This window comes from Podarcis gaigeae (assembly GCF_964106915.1).
Source record: "Podarcis gaigeae genome assembly, chromosome: 3".
In the NCBI taxonomy this organism is placed as follows: domain Eukaryota; kingdom Metazoa; phylum Chordata; class Lepidosauria; order Squamata; family Lacertidae; genus Podarcis; species Podarcis gaigeae.
In genome coordinates, this window is record NC_139680.1 from 72,102,127 (window position 1) to 72,126,638 (window position 24,512).

Genomic DNA, 24,512 nt, shown 5'->3' on the forward strand with positions numbered 1-24,512 from the left:
CTCCTTAAAAGCCCATGCAACAGAAGAATCTGTTTCAGTATCCAAAACGGTAAGAGACACCAAGCTATGCCTACTGCGTGCAGTTTGCCACAGCACACCTGTTAATGGTGAGCGGTCTGTGTGAGTCAGCCAAGCACAATGAAATAATCTTCCATTTTCACTTCTTCTTTGGATGAATTACTGAGACTTACATAAGGAATACAAACACATCTTTCTAAAATTAGAAAGGGAAGTGAAGTCTGTATTTTTTATATGAGTGCCCAATCTTGCAAAATTGGTGGGGAAGTTAGAATTGTTGGTGGATAGGGTGTTTATAAAAAGCAGTGTGAGGAGTGATCTCAAATTCGAATTTTGCACAGAGATTTGGACATGTGGACTTTTTCAGTACCTGTATATGGTATACTAACAGAACATTGATGCTAGTGGCCACTTTGTGAGTTGCTGCCTAGCAGCATCACGAAAGAACAAATGATTACAGTTATTATATACTTTATTGCAACTGTCTGAACACTTCAGTGCATGCATCTCTTCAAATACGAGATAAGTTTCTTTGAAGTCTCATATGCATAATATTGCATACATACAGGATATTAAAAATGCAGAGCTAGTAGTCATACTAGTGATTTGTGCTTAGCATCAATATTAGATGGTTTTCTACCACCAACCAAAACATATAAAAATAGAAAGCAGGATTGCTACTTTAATCCCACTTTTGACTTTCAAAACAGGTGTTATATTTCTTCAAAAAAAGCACCGTCAAACCTGTTTGACCAAATGTGAGAACAGGATGAAAAAGCTATTTGTTTGTATGCTCCTCCACGTAACTTGCTTATAGTGCATTCATCCTGATTTGCCTGCACAAAGCTTGTATGGAGGTTATACAATGTCCACCCTTTAATGAGTATTCATTCTGATTTGTTTGTGAAGAGGTTATGCATTTTCCTGTCATTCAATCCTTATCCCACACTTTTTAGTGCCTTGTTGTTGTTTAGTCGTTTAGTCGTGTCCGACTCTTCGTGACTCCATGGACCAGAGCACGCCAGGCACTCCTATCTTCCACTGCCTCCCGCAGTTTGGTCAGACTCATGCTGGTAACCTCGAAAACACTGTCCAACCATCTCGTCCTCTGTCGTCCCCTTCTCCTTGTGCCCTCCATCTTTCCCAACATCAGGGTCTTTTCCAGGGAGTCCTCTTCTCATGAGGAGGCCAAAGTATTGGAGCCTCAGCTTCAGGATCTGTCCTTCCAGTGAGCACTCAGGGCTGATTTCCTTAAGAATGGATACATTTGATCTTCTTGCAGTCCATGGGACTCTCAAGAGTCTCCTCCAGCACCACAGTTCAAAAGCATCAATTCTTCGGCGATCAGCCTTCTTTATGGTCCAGCTCTCACTTCCATACATCACTGCTGGGGAAAAAATTGGCTTTTACTATACGGACCTTTGTTGGCAAGGTGATGTCTCTGCTTTTTAAGATGTTGTCTAGGTTTGCCATCGCCTTTCTCCCAAGGAGCAGACGTCTTTTAATTTCATGACTGCTGTCACCATCTGCAGTGATCATGGAGCCCAAGAAAGTAAAATCTCTCACTGCCTCCATTTCTTCCCCTTCTATTTGCCAGGAGGTGATGAGACCAGTGGCCATGATCTTTGTTTTTTTGATGTTGAGTTTCAGACCATATTTTGCGCTCTCCTCTTTCACCCTCATTAAAAGGTTCTTTAATTCCTCCTCACTTTCTGCCATCAAGGTTGTGTCATCTGCATATCTGAGGTTGTTGATATTTCTTCCGGCAATCTTAATTCCGGCTTGGGATTCATCCAGCCCAGCCTTTCGCATGATGAATTCTGCATATAAGTTAAATAAGCAGGGAGACAATATACAGCCTTGCTGTACTCCTTTCCCAATTTTGAATCAATCAGTTGTTCCATATCCAGTTCTAACTGTAGCTTCTTGTCCCACATAGAGATTTCTCAGAAGACAGATGAGGTGATCAGGCACGCCCATTTCTTTAAGAACTTGCCATAGTTTGCTGTGGTCGACACAGTCAAAAGCTTTTGCATAGTCAATGAAGCAGAAGTAGATGTCTTTCTGGAACTCTCTAGCTTTCCCCATAATCCAGCGCATATTTGCAATTTGGTCTCTGGTTCCTCTGCCCCTTCTAAATCCAGCTTGCACTTCTGGGAGTTCTCGGTCCACATACTGCTTGAGCCTTCCTTGTAGAATTTTAAGCATAACCTTGCTAGCGTGTGAAATGAGTGCAATTGTGCGGTAGTTGGAGCATTCTTTGGCACTGCCCTTCTTTGGGATTGGGATGTAGACTGATCTTCTCCAATCCTCTGGCCACTGCTGAGTTTTCCAAACTTGCTGGCATATTGAGTGTAGCACCTTAACAGCATCATCTTTTAAAATTTTAAATAGTTCAGCTGGAATGCCATCACTTCCACTGGCCTTGTTATTTGCAGTGCTTTCTAAGGCCCATTTGACTTCACTTTCCAGGATGTCTGGCTCAAGGTCAGCAACCACACTACCTGGGGTATACGAGACATCCATTTCTTTCTGGTATAATTCCTCTGTGTATTCTTGCCACCTCTTCTTGATGTCTTCTGCTTCTGTTAGGTCCTTTCCACCTTTGTCCTTTATTGTGGAAATCTTTGTACGAAATGTTCCTTTCATATCTCCAATTTTCTTGAACAGATCTCTGGTTCTTCCCATTCTATTGCTTTCCTCTATTTCTTTGCATTGCTCGTTTAAGAAGGTCTTCTTGTCTCTCCTTGCTATTCTTTGGAAATCTGCATTAAATTTCCTGTATCTTTCACCATCTCCCTCGCATTTTGCTTGCCTTCTCTCCCCCGCTATTTGTAAGGCCTCATTGGACAGCCACTTTGCTTTCTTGCATTTCCTTTTCATTGGGATGGTTTTCGTTGCTGCCTCCTGTATAATGTTACGAGCCTCCATCCATAGTTCTTCAGGCATTCTGTCCACCAAATCTAAATCCTTAAACCTGTTCCTCACTTCCACTGTGTATTCATAAGGGATTTGACTTAGATTGTATCTTACCGGCCCAGTGGTTTTTCCTACTTTCTTCAGTTTAAGCTTGAATTTTGTTATAAGAAGCTGATGATCTGAGCCACAGTCAGCTCCAGGTCTTGTTTTTGCTGACTGTATAGAGCTTCTCCATCTTTGGCTGCAGAGAATATAATCAATCTGATTTCGATGCTGCCCATCTGGTGATGTCCATGTGTAGAGTCGTCTCTTGTGTTGTTGGAAGAGTGTTTGTGTTGACCAGCTTGTTCTCTTGGCAGAACTCTATTAACCTTTGCCCTGCTTCATTTTGAACTCCAAGGCCAAACTTGCCAGTTGTTCCTTTTATCTCGACTCCCTACTTTAGCATTCCAATCCCCTATAATGAGAAGAACATCCTTCTTTGGTGTCAATTCTATAAGGTGTTGTAAGTCTTCATAGAATTGGTCAATTTCAGTTTCTTCAGCACCAGTGGTTGGTGCATAAACTTGGATTACTGTGATGTTAAAAGGACTGCCTTGGATTCGTATCGAGATCATTCTATCATTTTTGAGATTGCATCCCTATACAGCTTTTGCCACTCTTTTGTTGACTATGAGGGCCACTCCATTTCTTTTACGGGATTCTTGCCCACAGTAGTAGATATGATGGTCATCCAAACTGAATTCGCCCATTCCCGTCCATTTTAGTTCACTGATGCCCAGGATGTCAATATTTATTCTTGCCATCTCATTTTTGACCACCTCCAACTTACCCAGGTTCATGGTTCTTACATTCCAGGTTCCTATGCAATATTTTTCTTTACAGCATTGGACTTTCCTTTCGCTTCCAGGCATATCCGCAACTGAGTGTCCTTTCGGCTTTGGCCCAGCCGCTTCATCAGCTCTGGATCTACTTGTACTTGTCCTCCGCTCTTCCTCAGTAGCATGTTGGACGCCTTCCGACCTGAGGGGCTCATCTTCCAGCGTCATAACTTTTATATGCCTGTTGTCTTTGTCCATGGAGTTTTCTTGGCAGGGATACTGGAGTGGCTTGCCGGTTCCTGCTCCAGGTAGATCACGTTTGGTCAAACCTCTCCACTATGACCTGTCCATCTTGGGTGGCCCTGCACGGCATAGTTCATAGCTTATCCGAGTTATTCAAGCCCCTTCGCCACGGCAAGGCAGTGATCCATGAAGGGGTTTTAGTGCCTTACCTTGTCCTTTTCCAACCTGCAAAAAATCTCTCTCCTTCTTTGGAGGTTTTCAAACAGAGGTTGGATGGTCATCTCTCATGGATGCTTTAGCTGAGATTCCTGCATTGCAGAGGGTTGGACTAGATGACCCTTGGGGTTACCTTCTATGATTCTGAACATTGTTTTAGGCGGCTGTATGAATTTGTACTGCTTTTCCCTCATAGTTACTCTAATACAAAAAAAAAAAAAAAAGGTCACTTGAGGAAAGAGAGGGGCTGCAAGGCAATAAGCAACTGGCAACTGTGGAACATTTAGCTGCACTTACACATGCTCCTCTTTTTGATTTTAATATGGGATCCCCCACTCCCATCTTTCTGTGTGGTTGGAACCAGAACCTAGAACCATACATGCATGCCATTGCAATAAGGTTGTGTGTGAACCAGACACAATTTGTCTGCTGTTCACGAATGTCCCACTTCTTCAGAGAGTGGAAAGTATCAGAGGAGTAAGGGACACCCAGGTCTCAAAATTATAAAGCTAAAGTAATACAGTATAGGTTATTCAGAATGAGGTTTCTCATTTTGATAAACAAGAGAGACCTCTGCCGTCAGGTAAAGTTACTGCACAATTAGATCACTGACTTTGCAAGCAAAGAATACAGTCATACCTCTTGTTACGTTTGCTTCAGGTTAAATCTTTTCAGGTTGCGTCCCCTGGCAACCTGGAAGTACCAGAAAGGGTTACTTCTGGGTTTCGCCACTCATGCATACTCAGACATTCAAAATGACATCACACACATGCGCAGAAGCGGCGAATCGTGACTCGCACACACGCAGATTGCGTTCTGCTCATGTTGCGAACAGGGGTCCGGAATGGATCATGTTCGCAACCAGAAGTACCACTGTAGTTTCATTACAAAACTATATACCCACCCATTACAATTTAGTAATTTATATATATATATATATTAAACACTAAGAGCGTAAGAGTACTATTCTCCACAAAAATATAAGATGTGAAAACTGTCATGTTTGTGCTGAAATATCAGGTTATCATGTGGCTGAAAACAACTTGTGAGTAATGCTGTCAAGGTTGCAATCATATACAGTGGTACCTTGGTTTAAGAACAGCTTAGTTTATGAACAACTTGGATTAAGAACACTGCAAACCATGAAGTAGGTGTTTTGGTTTGTGAACTTTGCCTTGGAAGAAGAACATGTTTCGCTTCCTGTTGAGTGTGTTCTATTTGTAAATTGAGTCCCCCACTGCTATGGGAAAGCACACCTTGGTTTAAGAATGCTTTGGTTTAAGAACGGAATTCCAGAACGGATTAAGTTCATAAGCCAAGGTACCACTGTATGCACTTACAAAAGCATATGTAGATGTGTATAAGGTTGTACAACGAAACTCTGAAAAATCAATGTCAATTAATCTATCCCCAAAATTCATAGAATACATAATAAATAATCCAATTTCTTAAGTTACAAGAAAGGAGAGTCTGACTAAACATTCGGAAAATCTTTCTGACAGTAAGAGCTGTTCGGCAGGGGAACAGACTCTCCTTCCTTGGAGGTTTTTAAGCGAAGTTGGATGCTAATCTGTCATAGATGCTTTAGCTGAGATTTCTGCATTTCAGGGGGTTGGACTAAATGGCCCCTGGCTCCCTTCCAACTCTCAGATTCTATTATTCTTACTTTTTCTTCTTCTGATATATTTGCAGTGCATTTTCACTAATAAACAAAGAAGCAATTTACTTCATATAATTACATACATTATTTTATATGCCTGGACCCTTCAGGCCTCATGGTGCTGCCAAAACTTTAAAAAAAAAATAGTTCATAAATCAGATCTAGCAAGCCCCCAAATACATTTTGAGTCCTGACTTCCATCCAACAAACTTGAATATTTTAATAATTTAAACCAAGATTGATTACAAACTATCCCTGCCTAGTTTGAATGACTGGCAGGAACAAGAAACAAAAGTTTGCCAGCTTTGTGCATGCTCAATTGTTTGTTGCTGCTACCCTTTACTTTCCAGAGGAAACAAACAAGTCCTGTTTGCAAGGCTGCCCCCCCCCCCCCCCCCGCTACTGAATGGGGCATACTTTTGAGTAAACATGAATAAGACCGCAGTGCTGGAAGACCGAGGGGCATACACTGAGGATGTACCATTCCTGATGCATCCAGGGTGAAAAAGACACTCATGATACCATGGCTATTTAATGAAGGAAGTCCATGCTTTTCCTGGCAGGGTGAGAAATCTTCATGTTGTAAAAGTGCCACAATTTCAAATATTTCTGTGCCTTTTAAATAAATGCCACTTGGTGGCAGTGCCGCTTGCTCCATATGTGAGCTAAGCAATAAGTGAGGAACTAGTTTTCTACTTAGGCAGTAAATTTCCAAGCAGGTCGCAGTGTTCTCAAAGCTCACTGGCACCCAGAGGCACTGGCTGCAAAGAATGGTTGGACAGCAGCAGGCCTACCTCTGGATTCAGATGACCCCCACATAAAATCAGGAGTACCCTACAGAGGACAAGCAACTCTGAATAAAGAGATCATCCAAAAGGCTTTTTAAAATCCCAGCAGGCATTTTAATTGGAATTTGATTCTATACTATAGCTTTAACTGATACTTACTTTTTTGTACTGTATCCTTGCAAACCACATAGAGAGTATTGTAGTTAAGTGGCATGTAAATTGTTTAAATAAAATGAAATAATAAAGAGAGGCATGGGGCTTTTTATGAGACGTTGGTTCTTTTTTCAAGAGTCGGGAATCCATGATTCAATTTACAGTTAGAAATATTCCTTCCTCTCCCTCTATTGTCTCCCCGTATTGAATTTTAGATTATGTGCGTTCATTGGAACGGGAACCTCAAGTTTTGTTGGGCTCAGCTCCAGCTTTGGGCTGCCTTTCGTGGCCTGCCCTCCAGTGCCCATGAACACTTCCGCCTGCCAGTCAGCAAAAGTGCTGAAGCTGCCAGTTCTTCCCTATCCCTTGCAAGCAAGGAAACTTACGCCGTGGTACTTCTTGGACAAGAAGTCAAGCAGCTACTCAGTTCTGAATGGCACCTGGTGAATTTTATTTCCAGCAGCGTTGCCAACTGAAGCCACTTGGCTGTTCGGTTTCTGTGGTACAACAAAGGGTGATGCAACTGTCAGCAGGCTGCATTTCACCTGGGGAGATATGTGTGTCCGTCCCTGATCAAGTATTGTGGCTGCAGAGGTTCAACATGTGAATATTCTTACCTTTAACAAAAGGCCTTCAGCCCACAGCCATGCAACCTTTATGTTTTAATCATAAAGGCATACAATCTTGCAAAGAAGTGTTACCATTAGCAAGAAGTAAGAATCCCCACAAAGAAACAGAAAGAAGCATTCAGCTTCTTTTGTATTCTCTGACTTTTCAGTTGTCAGTGTAAGGAAGGTCCATCAATAATATGTAGCAAGATTGTTTTCTCCTGCTCTGGAGGGTAGGACTGAAACCAAAGGCTTCAAGTTACAAGAAAGGAGATTACAACTAAACATCAGGAAGAAGTTTCTGACAGTAAGGTAAGGTTACCAGACGTCCCCGTTTCCCGGGGATAGTCCCCAGATTTACAGATCAGTCCCCTGACAAAATTGATTAAAGTTGAAAAATGTCCCCGGATTCATTGAAAAAAATCTGGTAACCTTACAGTAAGGAATGTTTGACAGTGGAACAGACTCCTTTGGGAGGTTGTGAGCTCTCCTTCACTGGAGGTTTTTAAGCAGAGGTTGAATAGCCATCTGTCATGGATGCCATCCTGCCATGGATCTAGCTAAGATTTCTGCATTGTAGGGGCTGGGCTAGATGACACTTGCGGTCCCTTCCAACTCCATGATTCTATGATTCAATTACAGTGTCACTCTCACGGATAACATAATTATTCCTGCTCTGAAACAAGTTCTGGAGCTGTACTCCTCAGGGTTCTCCCTCCACTACACCACTGTCAAGTGCTGATGCCAGGCCTACATTTATTGTTACTCTATAAAACACTGTGCACATTGGGGGCAGAGCATCCTGGAAGTGCCACCTTCCCCTGCCCTGCCGCCGCCATACCTGCCACCTTCGCTTCTCTGCCGATCAATTTCGGGCAGGATCTCTACAATGTTTTTGGATGCAATTTCGCCCAAAATAAGAGCCAATACTGCTGCCACTTCTGCACTAGTGGTGAAGGAGGTGGTGTGACTGCGGGGCTCCTGCCTTGGGGTCTTCTGCCACATGAGGCAGCTGCCTCAGTCTGCCTAATGGCTAAGCTGGCTCTGGTGCACATTAATGGTTGTTGTCATTAAAGCTTCATTGTCTCACTTTAGTCATTAATTCTTAATTGCCTGACTTTGCTTTCCTGGCATTGCATTGTATGCATACAGGAGTCATGTTTAGAGTAAGGTTACCAGATTTTTTTTCAATGAATCTGGGGACACTTTTCAACTTCAACTGATTTTGTATGGGGACTGATTTGTAAATCCGGGGACTGTCTCTGGGAAACGGGGACATCTGGTAACCTTAGTTTAGAGTGCACCTACTGAAACCAGTAGGACTTAAGTTAGTCATGATGACTCATGTAAGTCCTGTTGATTTTAACGATTCCAACTCAAAGCATGATTTAATTTGGATCAACCCCTTTGATTTTAATTGCAGCAACTTCCTTATTTAAACATATATAACAAACATTTCATCAAGCCCAGAATGTGACAGTGTCATCCAAGGCAGAACATTAAACAAAGAAAAATGCTTTAACTACCTCATCAATAATCCCAGAAAGGGAGCTTTGTGCCTTTTAATGCACTGCCAGATGATTCACTGTTCTGTTTGACTAGATCTATGGAAACTGATATTCCTTGCATGTTCATTTTCTTGTTATTACTTGTTTCCTGCAGTTCTTTTTCAGTTGTTAGGCAATTACATTGTTACTTCAAAAAATCATAGAACTGTAGAGTTGGAAGGGACCTGAAGGGTCATCAAGTCCAAGGAAAATACAGAAATAAATTGAGCTTTTTGTTTGTTTACAAAATCTATAATCTATGGATTTGCATTTTAAGTAAATCTTTCCTCATAGTTCATAGAACAGAAATAGCTTCCTAGCACTTATTGTAAAAATATTTATACAGTGGAACCTCAGTTGTTGAACACTTTGGAAGTCAAATGTTTCGGCTTCCGAATGCCGACAACCCGGAAGCGAATGCTTCAATTTTCGAATGCACCTTGGAAGTTGAACGGCTTCTGAGGATGTTTCTCCATTTTTTCAATGGATTTTGCTGACTGGCAATTGCACCTTGGTTGTCGAACGTTTCAGAAGTTGAATGATCTTCCAGAACGGATTACGTTTGACAACTGAGGTTCCACTGTATACTGCTATTTTATAAAATATATCAAAATGGTTCACAACAAAAGCAAACATAAAATAAGGCAGTAAAAACCATATAGTAAAAAACAGACATCAATTAATCATTGTGGAAAGATGCATTTTTATTTGCCTGGTGGAGTCGAAAAGTTGTCAGTGGGCATTTAAATGTTGAAACAGAAGGTTGCAGCTCCAAGTGCCTTGAGTTGCACTTATATCCTTATAAGCATGTTTGGGGTAACACGAGTCCCATTGAAATTAATGGAACTTGGGGGTCAGAATAACATTAGAGCCCCAACATAGAGGCTGCTGAAAATGACTAATCCTTGGTTATGCTCCATATGCCTATATTGGAAGCAACTTACTCTAAGTATTATTTATGTGTGTGTATGCACAAATTTTGGCTAGAGGGTTTTGGGTTTTTTTTGGCGGTGGCAGTGGTGGGGTGGGGGTGAGGCATGACTGCAGGAAATACAGCGACTGGGGATGGCGGCAGGAGATAACACATTCCTCTTTCATGAAATGGGACAGGCTGCCCCTGGAGGTAAGCATCAGGATCTAAACTACACATTTGGAAAATATGTTCACAATTGGTGTATAGAATCATAGAACCGTAGAATTGGAAGGGATCCTAAGGGTCATCTAATCCAATGCCCCGCGATGCATGAATCCTGCCACAGCCATCCCTGGCTGGGCTCAAACCACCAACCTTCCAGTTAACAGACAGACCCACTGCACCGCTGCAATTGCTTTAACAAGAGGGTGGTGTTTTTTAATCGGGTTGTTATTTTTGTTTTGATTTTATGTATTCAATATTTTATGTGAACTGTTCTGAGACCTTTGGGTATAGGGCGGTATAGAAATTAAATAAATAAATAAAATGCATGAATGAATGAAAATAGACGCAAGGAAATTAAAATAGAAAAGCTTCACAAAATTCAATTTCAAGAACAAATTAGAGTTGATAAGCTGTAATAATTTAGTTAAACTTCAAACCTTTTATGTAACTCAAGCTGAAAAGTAAACTGAGAACATTATTAATCTCATCCTAAAAGCTTCAAATGTTATTTACTTTGGAACATAAAAATAGAGACAGTGTAATTTTTATATTGTAAGTGCAACTTTATACTGTATGTAAACATTACCAGTTTATGTCAATTATTTAAAAATACTCTGAATTCCAGCTACAATGTTTAGTCCATCAGTTTGTTAGATAATTGGGACCTGCAACAAAATGTCTATTCTCTTCACCCCAACATGAATTTTTCTGTTCAGGGTTCTAGCTAGTCACCCATGCCCTCCTCAATTATAGTACATGCCAGGGTTTCCCAGACTTGGTTCTCCAACTGTTTTTGGACTTCAACTCACATCATCCCTAACTAGCAGGACCAGTGGTCAGGGATGATGGGAACTGTAGTCCAACAACAGCTGTGGAAAGTTTGGGAAACCTTGCTATAAGCTACAGCTATAGGCATGGGGGACCTTGGGCCCACCAGATGTTGCTGAACTATGACTACCATTGGCTCTGGTCATTGTCCATGCTTACTGGGGTGAAAGGAGTTGTAGTTCAGCAACATCTGGAGGGCCAAAGGTTCCCCATACCTGTTTAAATGCAATGAAGCAGGGCTTTCCATACCCACACCCAATTTTCTTTTCCAACTGTTCCTTAACATTATGCAGATACTGAGTATGTTCAATCCTCTTTGCATATTTTTAAAAAATCTACTTCTACAAACTTTAGGGCTCCCTAGAGGATGTGAATACTCCCTCTTGTTTTGGCTCCAGTTCTACTGGCAATCACAGTGTTCATTATTAGTTCAATATTAGAGGGAGTGCAGATGTAGTGTGGATTTAAAAAGTGCTCCAAGGTAATTTTAAAATGCACTGCCAATTTTAAAAGTACCCCAATCAATGCAGATGGCAAGCACTATCTTACTTATTTATTTTGTGTGCGTTTATAATCCACACTTTCATAAAAATACATCAAGGCAGTATACAGCATAAAAGAATAAAATCAGCAAAAAGCATCCATAAAAATAGCATTTTTTAAAATCAATAAATCATCAATAAATAGAGAACAACCATATTGCAAATGCCTGCCTAAACAATACAGTTTTCAAAAGGCATCTGAAAGAAGTGAGAGGTCTTAGAAGAAACATTCTCTACTGTAGAGCTTTCTAAACTGTGTGTCGCGACACGTTAGTGTGTCAGCTGCAGTGTATAGGTGTGTCACGTGAACACTCCCTACACTCCTGGAAAGGGGTTAGTTTATGTCAGCATCGCCCTTGAGCCAGTGCCACCAATTGGACTCATACACTTCAGCCCCGACTGGGCTAGGCGAGCTGGGTAGCACTTCCAGAGACCACCTTCTGCACAGGAACAGGTCAAAGTGCTGTGGACTCACAGCTTAGAGTTGTGAGCACCAGATTCACTTCCACAAGTAGACAGTCGTCACACAGCAGTCTAGCAGAGTATATAAACGACTCGGAGAGCAGTTCTGTAGAGTATCTTCTTTATTCTGTCTACAACTATAATACAACTATATACAGTGTCTGCAGCTGCTCTTAGCAGCAACCTTATCTCTACACACGATCTCTAACACTCAGTCTCTCTCTCTCTGACACACTGACTGACTGACTGACTGACTGAGTGAGTGACGTGGTGCTGGAGTAGAATAAGTAGAGAGCAGAACACGCCTCCTTCTCTCTGGAGAATCACCAGACTCATCAGGAGATTCTTGGATATGGGAGGTGTGAAATCTCCTCATTTTAATCTCCAGTTTCCTAGTAAAACGGAATTCTGTGTCACAAAATGATGCATGTCTAAAAAGTACCTTATTTCACCAATGTGAGAAGTTTGGAAAGTTCTGCTCTACTGGGTGAGAGAGAATGGAAAATACTTCTTAGATGATACCTGCTTTGACAAAAATGCACTTCATATAAAACAAAGACAATATAAAGATTTATTTATTTTTTTGATGATGTTCACATGTGTTGCAGTGGTCTTCCTCATATGCACATGTTAGCAAATTTAGTTAACTAAACTTCATAGGTGGTATCCAACAAAGTAGTTCCATTAGCACAAAGGACTTTGCCTACACACCAGAACTCCCCCCCTCCTCCTCTCCTCATGCCTCATCTGTCTTGGGGCTTCTCCCAATCCTCTGGAGATTTGTGGAGGGTGTGGGGTGCACAGTGGCGTAGTGTGGGGGTTGCAGGGAGGGCCGGCCGCACCGGGCGCAACATCTGGGGGTTAGGGTTAGGGTGCGCAAATCCACGGGTTAGGGGGCGCAAATCCACGGGTTAGGGGGCGCAAATCCACGGGTTAGGGGGCTCAAATTACTTGCCTTGCCCCGGGTGCTGACAACCCACGCTACACCACTGGGGGTGCACAAGGAGAGGGAAGGAAGAGAAATCTACACTGTGCAAACATAAATCCTTGTGCCAACGGAACTTCTGTTAGCCCCCTATGATAAACTAAGGTTTGTAACTAGGTAATTGCTTTAGTTTTAGAAGACTTTCCAGAGTTCAGTATTTGTAAGATACATAAACTGAATTCACACGTAACATGAAAACATGAGGGGGTTTTTAATGTCTGAACTTGAGTTGAAAACCACAGGCTCATGTTAACTGTGGTCTTCTGAATTCAGAGGCTGCTGCAAACTAGTTAAGGACATTGCTGTGCCTCCAGAGGCTGCTGTGCTACAGGAAATGGAACTTGCTCCATGTCAAGATCTTGCAAAGGTGTGGACATGAAGGCGTTGCCATTGGATAAGTACTTAATGCCTAACTAAATTGAAAAGTGTCTAACCTTGGTTAATGAGGGGACCAGAAGTAAGCTTCATGAACTAAAAATAGGAGATGGGCATAAGTATCTAGCAAGCCTCTCAGTCAGTGGAAATGTATTAGTAGTGGTTGGCAGGAGAAAGATTGGACGGTGGCTTTGGTGGTTTTGGATGGGCTTAGAATCTTAAGAGAGTTATGCCCCACTTTGACCAGCAAAGGAACCTCCACTGAGAGGTACTAACATTGTTCACCACATTGGTGGGCTTTGGACTAAAAAGTGGTGTTGAATAGTGGGTAGACATGGTATATAAATAAACCATACCATACCAGAAATGTATGTGAATATGGTTCGATCTAGAATTATTTTACACTGAAACTCAAGAGTTTACACTGATTCCCAGAAATGCATATGTCACAAGCAAGATGTGCAATAAATTCGCATTTAGTCGAAGTCAATTAGATTAATGTGCGTAGGCAACAGTATAGACAGCTCTATCATGTCAAATCAAGGCAATACTAAGAAGTCTCAGCAGCATAGCCCCAACGGAGAACTGAGTAGAAATGTCAGCAGCTGACATTATAATGGAAGAGAACACAGGTCAGTAGATGCTTAATATATTTTGACCAATATCAGTGTTTGAAATGAGCATGGGGTGGGGGAAGAAAACAGACTGATTATAGGTCATCACCTCTTCTCATCTATGTAATCATTAAAGTTATTTTAAAATGTCAGTATCAAATTATGACTAAAAAGGGCAGACATTTGTTGTTCTAGGTTTCCTTAGCTTGTAAATGAAAAATGCCTAAGTGTTCTACAAGGACACTTCTAGTGTTGATTTGAGTTTAGTATATTCCACAAGCAGAGAATTGTTTTGAATAGATTATTGTTGGCATGACAACAGAAACGAGAAGGAAAAGTGTGTGTCTTTATTCATAAGGATGGAATATTTTTCATGACATATTGCCTGACCTGTTTTGTATTTCCTCTAATTAAACATTAACCTAAAACACCTGTAGATTAAATGCATACTGTAAAGGTTTTGATTTTTTATTTGTTTTTTAAGCAATTGCTGCATCTCTCATGATGACCCTACTTTTTAGCTGTAGTAGTCTTGTGCAGATGGCCAGTCCAAATTAAAAAAAATGCTTGTCATTCTGGTCTGTTTTCATGAAGGCTTTGGTGGCCAGTTATGCATCACCAAAAAAAGAGGACACGTTTGAATTCTTTAAGAGTTCTTGGGTAGATGCCCAATGATTTGCCCATTATTGGGGTTTTTTAAAAGGCTAGAACTTATCATCACTATGAGGGGCACTATTTATATAGTAATATGCATTGCTTCACTTACTTCAAAATGTGGTAAGCCAGCCCTGCTGCATATGGGGGTTCATCTGGCTTATTTGCCTGCCCCAAAGTCTTGCATTGATGGCACCACTAGCTGTAATCATACACACATCCACCTGGCAGTAACCCCCACTAAACTCAATGGGACTTAATTGCTGAGTAGAGAGATGCACAGGACTGAGCTGAAAGAGGTTCTCTGCATTTTGAAACCTCGAAACCTTTATTAATGTGTAATATTTCAGATGTTGCCTTTCCAAAATAAAGGTGTACAACAGGCAGCTTACTTTTTTTAAAAGCACCCTAGAATTAATATCAGCATAATAGCTTAACACTCAGAATAGACAAAAATAAGACATTTCAAAACCTTAAGTAGCAGAGAACATCCTTTATCTGCCTCACCAAAGGCTATGTGAAAGACTAATGCTTTTAAGTGCCACCTGCAACTCATCAGAGAGGAATATATTTTGAAAGAGAGTTTTGTAATTTGAATTTGGTATGTAAACCATGATCTGCATAATCTATTCCAAGTACCAAAAGTGCATTTCTGACTGGAGTGGAGATTACTGCCAGCCTTGATGAAAGTTCATATATTATTGGCGTACTACAAAAATATGTATTCAGAAATCATCCAAATGAAGAAAATGCATTATTTATCAATGCTGGTTCATTCTTAATTTCCAGTAATCACTTCTTAACCCTCTTACTTTATGAAGTCTTATTTGAATGAAGCCAAGCAGCACTGTGACTCGTTCTAACAGGTAGACAGAGCCTCACAGAGGCAGGTAGATATATTTTCTTTGTAACAACACTGCCACAGGTTAGGCATGGCTGTGTGCTTGTACCTCTTGTGCCACTTGTACTCTAGTCATTAACTGGCCTGTTTCATTGCTTGGAGCTCCTCAGAAACCCAATGAACTTCTTAGACTCCCTGAGGATTCAAGTCAATGGCCCTCTCCATCTTACTATTCCACGGTAAAACTAGGGCTTCAACAGAAGCATCTGTCATACTGCCTGGAAAGTCCCCCCAAGTGTTCAGAAATCCTTCAACTTAACTGTTCTCCCTCCCCTGCAGGGTGTGCAAGTCACACCCAAACCAAACCAAACCAAACCAAGAAGTGATTTGTGCATGCCAACAAATCACACCCCCACACACCCCGGAACCAACATATCCTTCCCAATCCCCTGTGTGACAAAAACCAGATCTGGGGTACGACCTGCATTATGTGTTGGATGTATGGTGTACTGAGAAAGCGCCACGCAACCATGAAGTCCTGTGCTGGACAGGCAAAGCAGGATTGCATGGATACTGAAGACGTTCAGGACTTCTGTCCTACGATTATCCAATGCCACACCAGAGACCCCCTCCACTAGCTCCACTAGCTCAGTCATGGAAGTGGTTGGGCTGCAGGGGGGGTAGTGTACCAACAAGATCCTTTTTCGGTCTCTGCCATCCAGAGCCAAGTACAAAACCCGCAAGTCCAGTTCCCTGATGAATTCACTATCCTGGCTGGAGACTTTGCTCACATATATATGTTTCCTCAGTAGAAATCCTCAAGATTTCTAAAAATATAACCAATGCTAAGCATCTTCAGTATTTTTTTTAGTATCTTCAGTATTTATTTTTTCCATTTTACAAATGGAATTACCTCATTTGTAGACTCATCCAAGCCCTCATGCAGGCTGGCATCTTCTGCTGCCGGCTGGTAATTAAAAAGAGAAAAGAGAAATGTTATGAAGACACTGTAAATCTGAGAAACCATTAAACTGCACATCAAATACATAAATTGTTCTTTTTTAAACAAACCCCCCCAGCTATCGTAACATTATTGCATATAACAGGATTTATTTAATTCAGTGGCTAAAAACAACACAGAATCGGTGAGTGATCATAGCAATATTACGGTATTTTATGTGTCATGTTTTTATCTTGCCCTTCTTCAAAACGGTATCCTTGTGAGGTAGATTAGGATAAGAGCCAATAACTGGTTCATGGTTCATAAGAAGACCCTGCTGAATAAGACTGAATCAAAGGCCTGTCAGTGCCTAACATGGTAATGACGAAATAAATGATGCAAGGAAGGAACTGCAGCCCAAGATAAAAAAGAGGTAGTAATGGAGCACTTGGCTACTTTAAATGAATTCAGATCTCCAAGGCCTGATGAGTTGCCCTCAAGGGTACTAAAGGAGCTTGCAGATGTAATCTCAGCGCATCTTTCTATAATCTCTGAGAATTCTTGGAGAACAAGTGAGGTCCCTGAGGACTGGAGGCAGGCAAATGTTGTTTCCATCTTCAAAATGGGGGGGGGGGGGGAGATCCAGGTAATTACTGACTGGTCAGCTGGATGTCTATTCCAAGAAAGGTCCTAGAACAGATAATTAAACAGTGGGTCTGTAAGCACTTAGGAAAACATGCTGTGATTACTAATACCCAGCATGGGTTTCTAAAAAGTAAGTCATGCCATACAAATCTTATTTCTTTTGGGACTTCCGGGTCGGCGCCATCGCCGAATGGCGGACTCCCTCCGAGCTCCGGAGGGAGCCTGCTGGGTAGGGGTTGGGTCCTGCCGCGCCGGCGACGCGGGGACCCTCAAAAACCATGGGCGGTGATGCCCATGGACTTGGTGACTCGGTGGGCAACGTTTGCGCCCCCCCGACCCGCGAAGGAGCCTTTTTAAAGGCTGCGGAGCGGGCAACGGGGGGGGGGTGCTATGAGTCCACTGCTTCCCCTGCCCAGCGAAGCCGCATGCCATTCGGCGGAGAGCAACGACTTCTTCTTTGGAAAATTTTGGATTTGGATTAAAAAGAACAACCCATGAGTAAATTTATCGGACTTAAAAGGAAAAATTTGATTTATGAATTTGGAGCGAGCGGGGGAGGTGCAAAAAGGAAGTCCGCCCCGCCCCCCCGGTTGTAGATGTTTTAACGCAAGGATTTGACAACTAAGATCGAGAGATGAACTTGTTTATTTGAAAAAATTTAATTTCACGAAGGGAAATTACAATAATTGTGCTGGAGGAGAAGATTGGTTTGTGAGAACTAAAATGCAACCCCCCCGGGAACCGGGAGCGATCCGTTATGAGAGACTGGTGAAGAGACACAGAAACTTTGACAGCTGTCAAAGTAGCTGTCAAAGCAGGGAAATAAAAGAGAACTTTGTTACAATGGCTTTGCTGGTTAGATTTGTTACAATTTGGACATAAATTATTGGAAATAAAGGCAACAAGTTATTTGACTTTTGGGTCTGATCTGGAAAGAAATTAAGTTACCATATTCCCTCTAGAGGGAGGTTGGGACATTGCAACAGTAGCAGCAAGTGGAAAAATACTATGAAATTGAGTAGGATTTGTTATCTCTTGGGAAAGCTGCAAAAACGAAGCATTATTTTGTCTACAGAGGTTTCTACACTAAAGGAGACAATGGATTTATCTATTGAAGAAAGGAAGGGACTTGACGTAAGTTTATGTTCCTGAATAAATAAAGCCTCTGTGGAGAACAAGAAGTTTCTGAATTAGAAGGTTTTTGCAGCAGAACAGGAAAAGAAATCTGAGGAATAAGAGCTGGACTAAACTCGAAGTTGGAACATTTGGGACATCCAGACTTTAAAAGGATCAACATAGAGGTCTGGATGGAAGAAGAATGAGAGTTTCTCCGAGATTGGACTTTCTGAAATCAAAAGCTATCAAAAGACGGCAAAGTAGAACTGAGACATGGACGTGGGTTCTCCAGTTTGGCAGTAGACAGATGGATGAACTTTGGGGATCGGAACCGGGAAAAGGGGGAGGGAGATTTGGAATCCAAAGGCTGCAAAATTACATATTTTTTCTTTCTTTTCTTTTTTCTTATTTCTTCTGGTTCTTTAAAAATAGGGGAATTCGTGGAAGGGAATTGGGGTTGAGCTTAGGGAAGCATAAAAATCATAAGGAGAAATGGTTAAATAAGATAAGTTAATTTTGAATAAATGGGTTATTAATAATTATAATAAGGTTTTAAAATTTGGGGTAAGAATTTGTGGAATTAATTTTATGGAATTTGTGGAATTAATTTTATGGAATGGGAATACGAGAGGGGGAGGGGGGAGTCCGGGAAAGATGTCAACGAAACTAAGTGTAAACTTTATTCTCTTCTTTTTTCTATCTTTCCTTTTTTATTCTGGAAACTTTAATAAACATCATTTTAAAAAAAACAAATCTTATTTCTTTTTTTGATAGCTTTACTAGCCTGCTGGATCAGGGGAATGCTGTGGACATATTGCATCTTGATTTCAGTAAGGCTTTTGACAAAGTGCCCCATGGTATTCTTGTGAAGAAGCTGGTAAAATGTGGACTAGACAAGATAACCATTAGGTGGATTTGTAACTGGTTGACTGACTGAACACAAAGAATACTCACTAATTGTTCCTAGTCAACCTGAGGAAAACTGATAAGTGGGGTGCCACAGGGTTCTGTCCCAGGCCTGTTGTTGTTCAACTTCTTTATAAACAACTTGGATGAAGATATTAAGGGGATGCTCATCGAATCTGCAAATGATACCAAACTGGTAGGGGTATCCAATGCCAGAGGAGACATAATCAGGATTCAAGATGACCTTGCGTATTGAAGAACTAACAAAATGAATTTCAATAGGGGCAAATATCAGGTTCAACACTTAGGCAGGAAATATCAGCTGCCAAATATAAGATGGGAAACACCTGGCTTGCCAGTAGTGCATGAGAAAAGTATCTAGAGGTCTTAGTATCAACAGTGTGATTCAGCACCAAAAGAAAAGCTTTGTGATGGTAAGAGCTGTTTGACAGACCTCAGGACATTGTGGACTCTCCTTCCTTAGGGGATTTAAAGCAGAGGTTGGATAGTAATCTGTCATGTATGATCTAGTTGAGATTCCTGCATAGCAGGAGGTTGGACTAGATTCCCTCAGGGTCCCTTCCAACTCTACAATTCTATGATTCTATGAAAGTGCCATGAAGGGATGACCTGGTAACTGTGATCTATGATCTGGGTTCTCTAGACTGAATTAATGCAATGCACAGTTTGTGGGGCTTCCCCTGAATATGACTGGAGGCACAACTAGTGCAAAATGCAGCTGCCAGACTGCAGTCTGGCACAGCTAAAAGGACTTATATTACACTAGTTCTGAGAGAACTGCACTGGTAGCCTATTTGTTTTCAGGGACAAGTTAAGGTACTGACATACTGTATAAAGCCCTTAACAGCTTGGTTCGCAAAATACCTGAAAGATCACCTCATTCTTTATAAACCAGCCTGGAAATAAACATTGGCAAAGGAGACCTCATTGGAAATACCAGTGCCCTCAGAGGTCTATGGGATGGCACCACATAAGACAGGGTTGCCATATTTCAAAAAGTAAAAACCAGGACACCCCTAAAAATGCGATTTTTCTATTGACTTGCCTAAGATCCAGGATAAAGTGCTACCTTTTGGAAATTCCCCCTGGACATCAATTCCACCTTTGAAATTCCAGTAATGTCCCGGAAGATCCAGACATATGGGAGCCCTATGTCTTCTCAGTGGCTCCCAGACCCAAGAAGCTTTGGGCATAGTTTTTTATCCAGACTTTTAAAAATGTCTGATTACCGTTCATCCTTTTTTAATAGCTTTACTGGTTGCACTGTTGTTTCAGTGATTCATTATTTGTGTATTTTGTGTATTTTACTGTTGTACTGTTTTAATACAGTGTAACCCACACTAGGATCATTTGTGAAGGATGGGTAATGAATGTATGGAATAATTAACAAATTAACTAACGTTAGTGGAGTGTACACTTTTTGTAGGGGTTGGGATACGTGCACAATCTTTGCCTCCTGGATATGGTATGATATTACATCTACACCTGTTTTTTTTTGTAAGCACAGTATAAGGTACTGAATAGAAGTTTGTTTTTATGTGCATGAGACTGTAATTTATGTATTTATTTAAGAAAATATTCCAATCAATTCAAAGGAAGATAAGAGATAAAAATAAAAATAAAGAGAAAGCAGCATGAGTGAAAAGATACACAGGGTATTTCCAAATGGGTATTTATTGTGGGGTGGGCATTCTGTGTGCATGCACGTTTTTTGCAGCATCCATCCACAAAACACTGTTGTCAAAATGCCAGCCCATGTTTTCACCCACATGTAATTCAGACCTACCCTTTCCAGTGAAAATCAAATAAATAAATAAATAAACCAAACTGTTTACCAATGATTAATTTGTGATATCTCAACAACCTGTTTACAGTGCTAAACCCCTGTATGGAAACATCCAAAGGTCTTAAAACATGTTTACTGTGAAGTCTCATCCCTTTTGGTGAGAATCGCTTCCTAAGTAAGCATGTTTATGTCTGAATAATTACTGGGGGTGGTTTGCAAAAGTATGGGTGAATAATCGAGAACAGACTTGTTCAATTAACATTACAAGATTATGAATAATCTTGTTGACTTGAAATCAAGACAGACTGTATTTTGTAAAGCTGGAAAACAACAAAATCTTTCTCTGAGGGAGAACATAAAACACAAGCAGTTTTGAACATAGCTCATACCATTTGGGCTAGGGTTTTAAAAGGACAAACCTCCCAAATGCCACATCTGTTGCTTAGGTATAGCTCATTAGAAGGTATTATATCATGAGAGTAATGGTAGAAGCTGAATTCTGATGTTAAAATTAATACCCCATTCATGTCTCATTCTTGCCTGTAAAACAGGACTGCAGATTTCCTTGATCATGCAGTACACACAACAATACTATACCCCAAAAGTTCTATATTTGTGGAAATTCTTGACCCAACAATTGAATCCAATATCTCACTAGGGATATAGGACTAGGGATGCTACATTTGCTTAATGAATTAGATTAACAGATTAAACCTTTTTTGAGTGGCTTTAAATCTGGTATTTTAATATTAGTACTGAAAAAAACCTGTAAACAGCCAATGCCATCATCTTAGAAGAATATTATCCCTTTTCTTTCACATGACAGGATATCTCTTCTAACATGGTGTCTGTCTGCTATGATGCATACATACATCATCATGCAGTGCCAGCAGGTGTCATATACCATTTTATGAGAGGTGTAACTACATTAATGTTTTTGAGTCTGAGATGGTGATTTTAAATAAATAAGATGAAGCAGAATGAAAGATGGCATTGTGTGATGGTGCTCACTGTCCCAGCCAAAGAACCTTAAAGTCCACAGACACCCTTAAACCAGTTCCTTTGAAACCCTATAAAATAAAAGCTAAATGGCACTGCTTTGTGTATCTGATATTCACAAGATACTGAAGGCTTGTTAACATTATTTTAAAAATGTTTTTTCCCCCTGCCCAATTATTGTTTGCTTTATTTTCATACATGTTTTAATGTTATGGTGACAAGGCTACTTCAACCATTCAATGTATGAATGAGTGAAGCAGAAAAAAAATCTGAAATACTCAGGCTGCCATCCTGTATTCTCTACAGTGTTACCATCACATTCCACTGAACTGCTGTAGAGTAGGAATATTGTGGTCTTGAGATCACTTGCTCAGTCAGAATCTCACTAGAGTTGTGCTGTGCATAATTGCTTTATACACCAAACAGTGAAATCTACAAGCTTAAGGTTAGTTGGTAAAGTCCTCTATGGCTGCTACCAGAATAAGAGGGATGAGAAATTTATACAGTATTCATCCACCTCTCTTCCAGAACATTTTAGCTAGTATATCTGCCTGCAGAACCATAGTAAAGATGCTGTAGCATAGCCAACTTGTTGCCCATGATAACAAGCACCTATTGCAAGTTCAGGTATCAGATGCAGCCCCATTATTATTAATTTGTTGCACTGTTAGGTGTTAATACTCATCCCATTTAAAAAGCATTCTGTGATAAGGAACTTTCAGGTCATCAAAGTAGCTTTGTGTGATGCTGATAGCTCAGAGAAACAGGTAATTTCATATAAACTACTGAACAGTCATGAGGACATGCAACTGAATGTATTGCATTTTGACAGAGAGGCACCAATGAAGTGCAGTCTCCCAAACAAGCGGCATAAAAAGAGAACCAATCACTAGTTTCTTCCTTTGTGTGTGGAGGGTGACAGAAGACAACACACACACACTCGCTGAAGAAGGAAATTAAACTATCAAGTCTGGATATTTCCTGTTCACTGTTATTTACTCTTAAGGAAGAGGGTTGATCACAACTCTTTGTAATTCTGAGGGCACATATGCATGGCAACTGTCCATGCACCTGTTAGTGGTGCTACGCAACAAAAGGAAAAGATGCAAACTGTCCCGACTCCCAATACAAGCAACTTTACACCAAACAGTTGCCCCAAGGGCCAGAAACCTTGCTATCCTAGGAGTTGTTCAATCCTAACTAAGGCAAGGGACATCTCTTTGTGGTCGCAGGGAAAGGCAAGCCCATACACAAAAATGCAACTTAGAGGAACAATATGCAGCTGTCTCTGGTGCTGGATGAACACAAGGCACCAACTTTGGGCACACGTAGGGCTGGCCCCGCCTTCTCCGAGGACTTCGCAGAAATCCTGCGAAGCTGAAGCTGCTTGCCTGCACTGCAGAGGCCAGAAGCTCGCAACCAGCGCGTGCCAGTTCCTTAAATCTGAGCCGCTCCTCGCATGTGCCTGTGAACAACTAGTCACAAGGCTCCCTTCCTTCCTCCCCTTCCCATTCTCGCCGGGTATCAACAAGTGGCTCTGCATACGTCACGCAGAGAGTGGGGGGAAGAGACACATCTTTAAAGTCCAACTGACCAGACAGGTGTTCACTCTTTCCCTTTGGGCTCAGAGAAGTCCCCCCCCCCCCACTACACACACAAATAAGTTCCCTCAAAGAGAGAAACCAGCTTCCTACGGGTCCCTGGCCCCATTTTGCTCCTGCATGCAAGGCGCTCGGTTGCCTTAGGCTGCTCACCTCCGTTTCCATAGGCTCCACTTCCACTTCTATCTTTTTCCATAGCTCCAGTAAATGGGCAATTGGCATCTCTGAGGAGTTTTCTCTTGTCTGCAAGGGAGAGAGCGCGCTGGAGGAGCTTTGACGAGCGGGAAGCAGAAGCAAAGGCGGGAAGGAAGACGGCCCGCTCCCGAAGAAGAGAGGAGTCCCGAGGGAAGGCGCCTCTCCACTTGAGGGCGCCTGGCGGCGGGGCGGGAGCGCTGGCTCTCTAAGCAATGGCTTCTGGAACAGCCACTTAAGCTGCCCGGGGAGAGTCTGTGAGGAGCTGCCGCTGCTTCTGCTTCACAGCGCTCGTCTGAAAGAGAAGCGGGGAGGTGGGGGGGGCGGTAATTACAGCCCTGCGCTGCAAATTTACTTTGTTGGCAGGAGAACAGCTTCCTTAGTAGCATTTCAACTCCACTACGTTTTGCCTCAGCCTCTCTCTCCGCCCTCAGCCCCCCGTTACGTGTGTGTTTTCCCTCCCAATTCGTTCTCACACAAAAAAAGCGGGTGAAAGTTGAGCCTGAGGAGACGGCCGCGCGAGGCGGAGGCTGCTATAGCAACTGCTGCATCCGCCGCACCGGGCTGCAGGGAGGCGTCGCGCGGGGCCTCTGCTTCCCGCCCCGAGGAAGGCGGAAGGGCCGAGCCGGGAGCCCCTGCCCTGCCTGCCGCAGGGCTGACTGTGGAGAAGGATGAAGGGGGCGAGAGGGGCGGACGAGGGAAGGGGAGCTCGCTTGAAATGTGTCAGGACGCAGGAGGCAGACAAAAGCCTCCATGCGTTTGCAGGAGAGCTAGATAAAAAGGAGTGGGGAGGGAGAAGCAGCCCAAACACGAAACAGTCTGTCGACTGCAGACTAAACAGTGATTCCCCCAGTTTCTGTCCTTTTGCAGAGGTGGGAGAGAGCCGTGTGGTGT

At 41.9% G+C, this 24,512-nt stretch overlaps 1 protein-coding gene across 2 annotated transcripts in view; it reads right to left on the reverse strand.

Annotated features, from left to right (window-relative positions):
• Positions 1–24,254, reverse strand: part of RPS6KA2 (ribosomal protein S6 kinase A2) — a 188,590-nt gene extending 164,336 nt beyond the window's left edge. The window contains exons 1-2 of one of the 2 annotated variants that reach the window (XR_014562513.1): positions 23,580–24,254; positions 16,326–16,379 (exon numbers count right to left, since the gene is read on the reverse strand). Coding sequence is in view for 1 of the 2 variants with exons in the window: in XM_083732336.1 (XP_083588462.1) it covers positions 16,326–16,379; positions 23,580–23,648 (123 nt within the window). In the remaining variant the exon portion in view is untranslated. The remainder of the gene's footprint in view (positions 1–16,325; positions 16,380–23,579) is intronic. The other variant, XM_083732336.1, reaches the window with a different exon arrangement.
• Between the last annotated feature and the right edge of the window lie 258 nt (positions 24,255–24,512).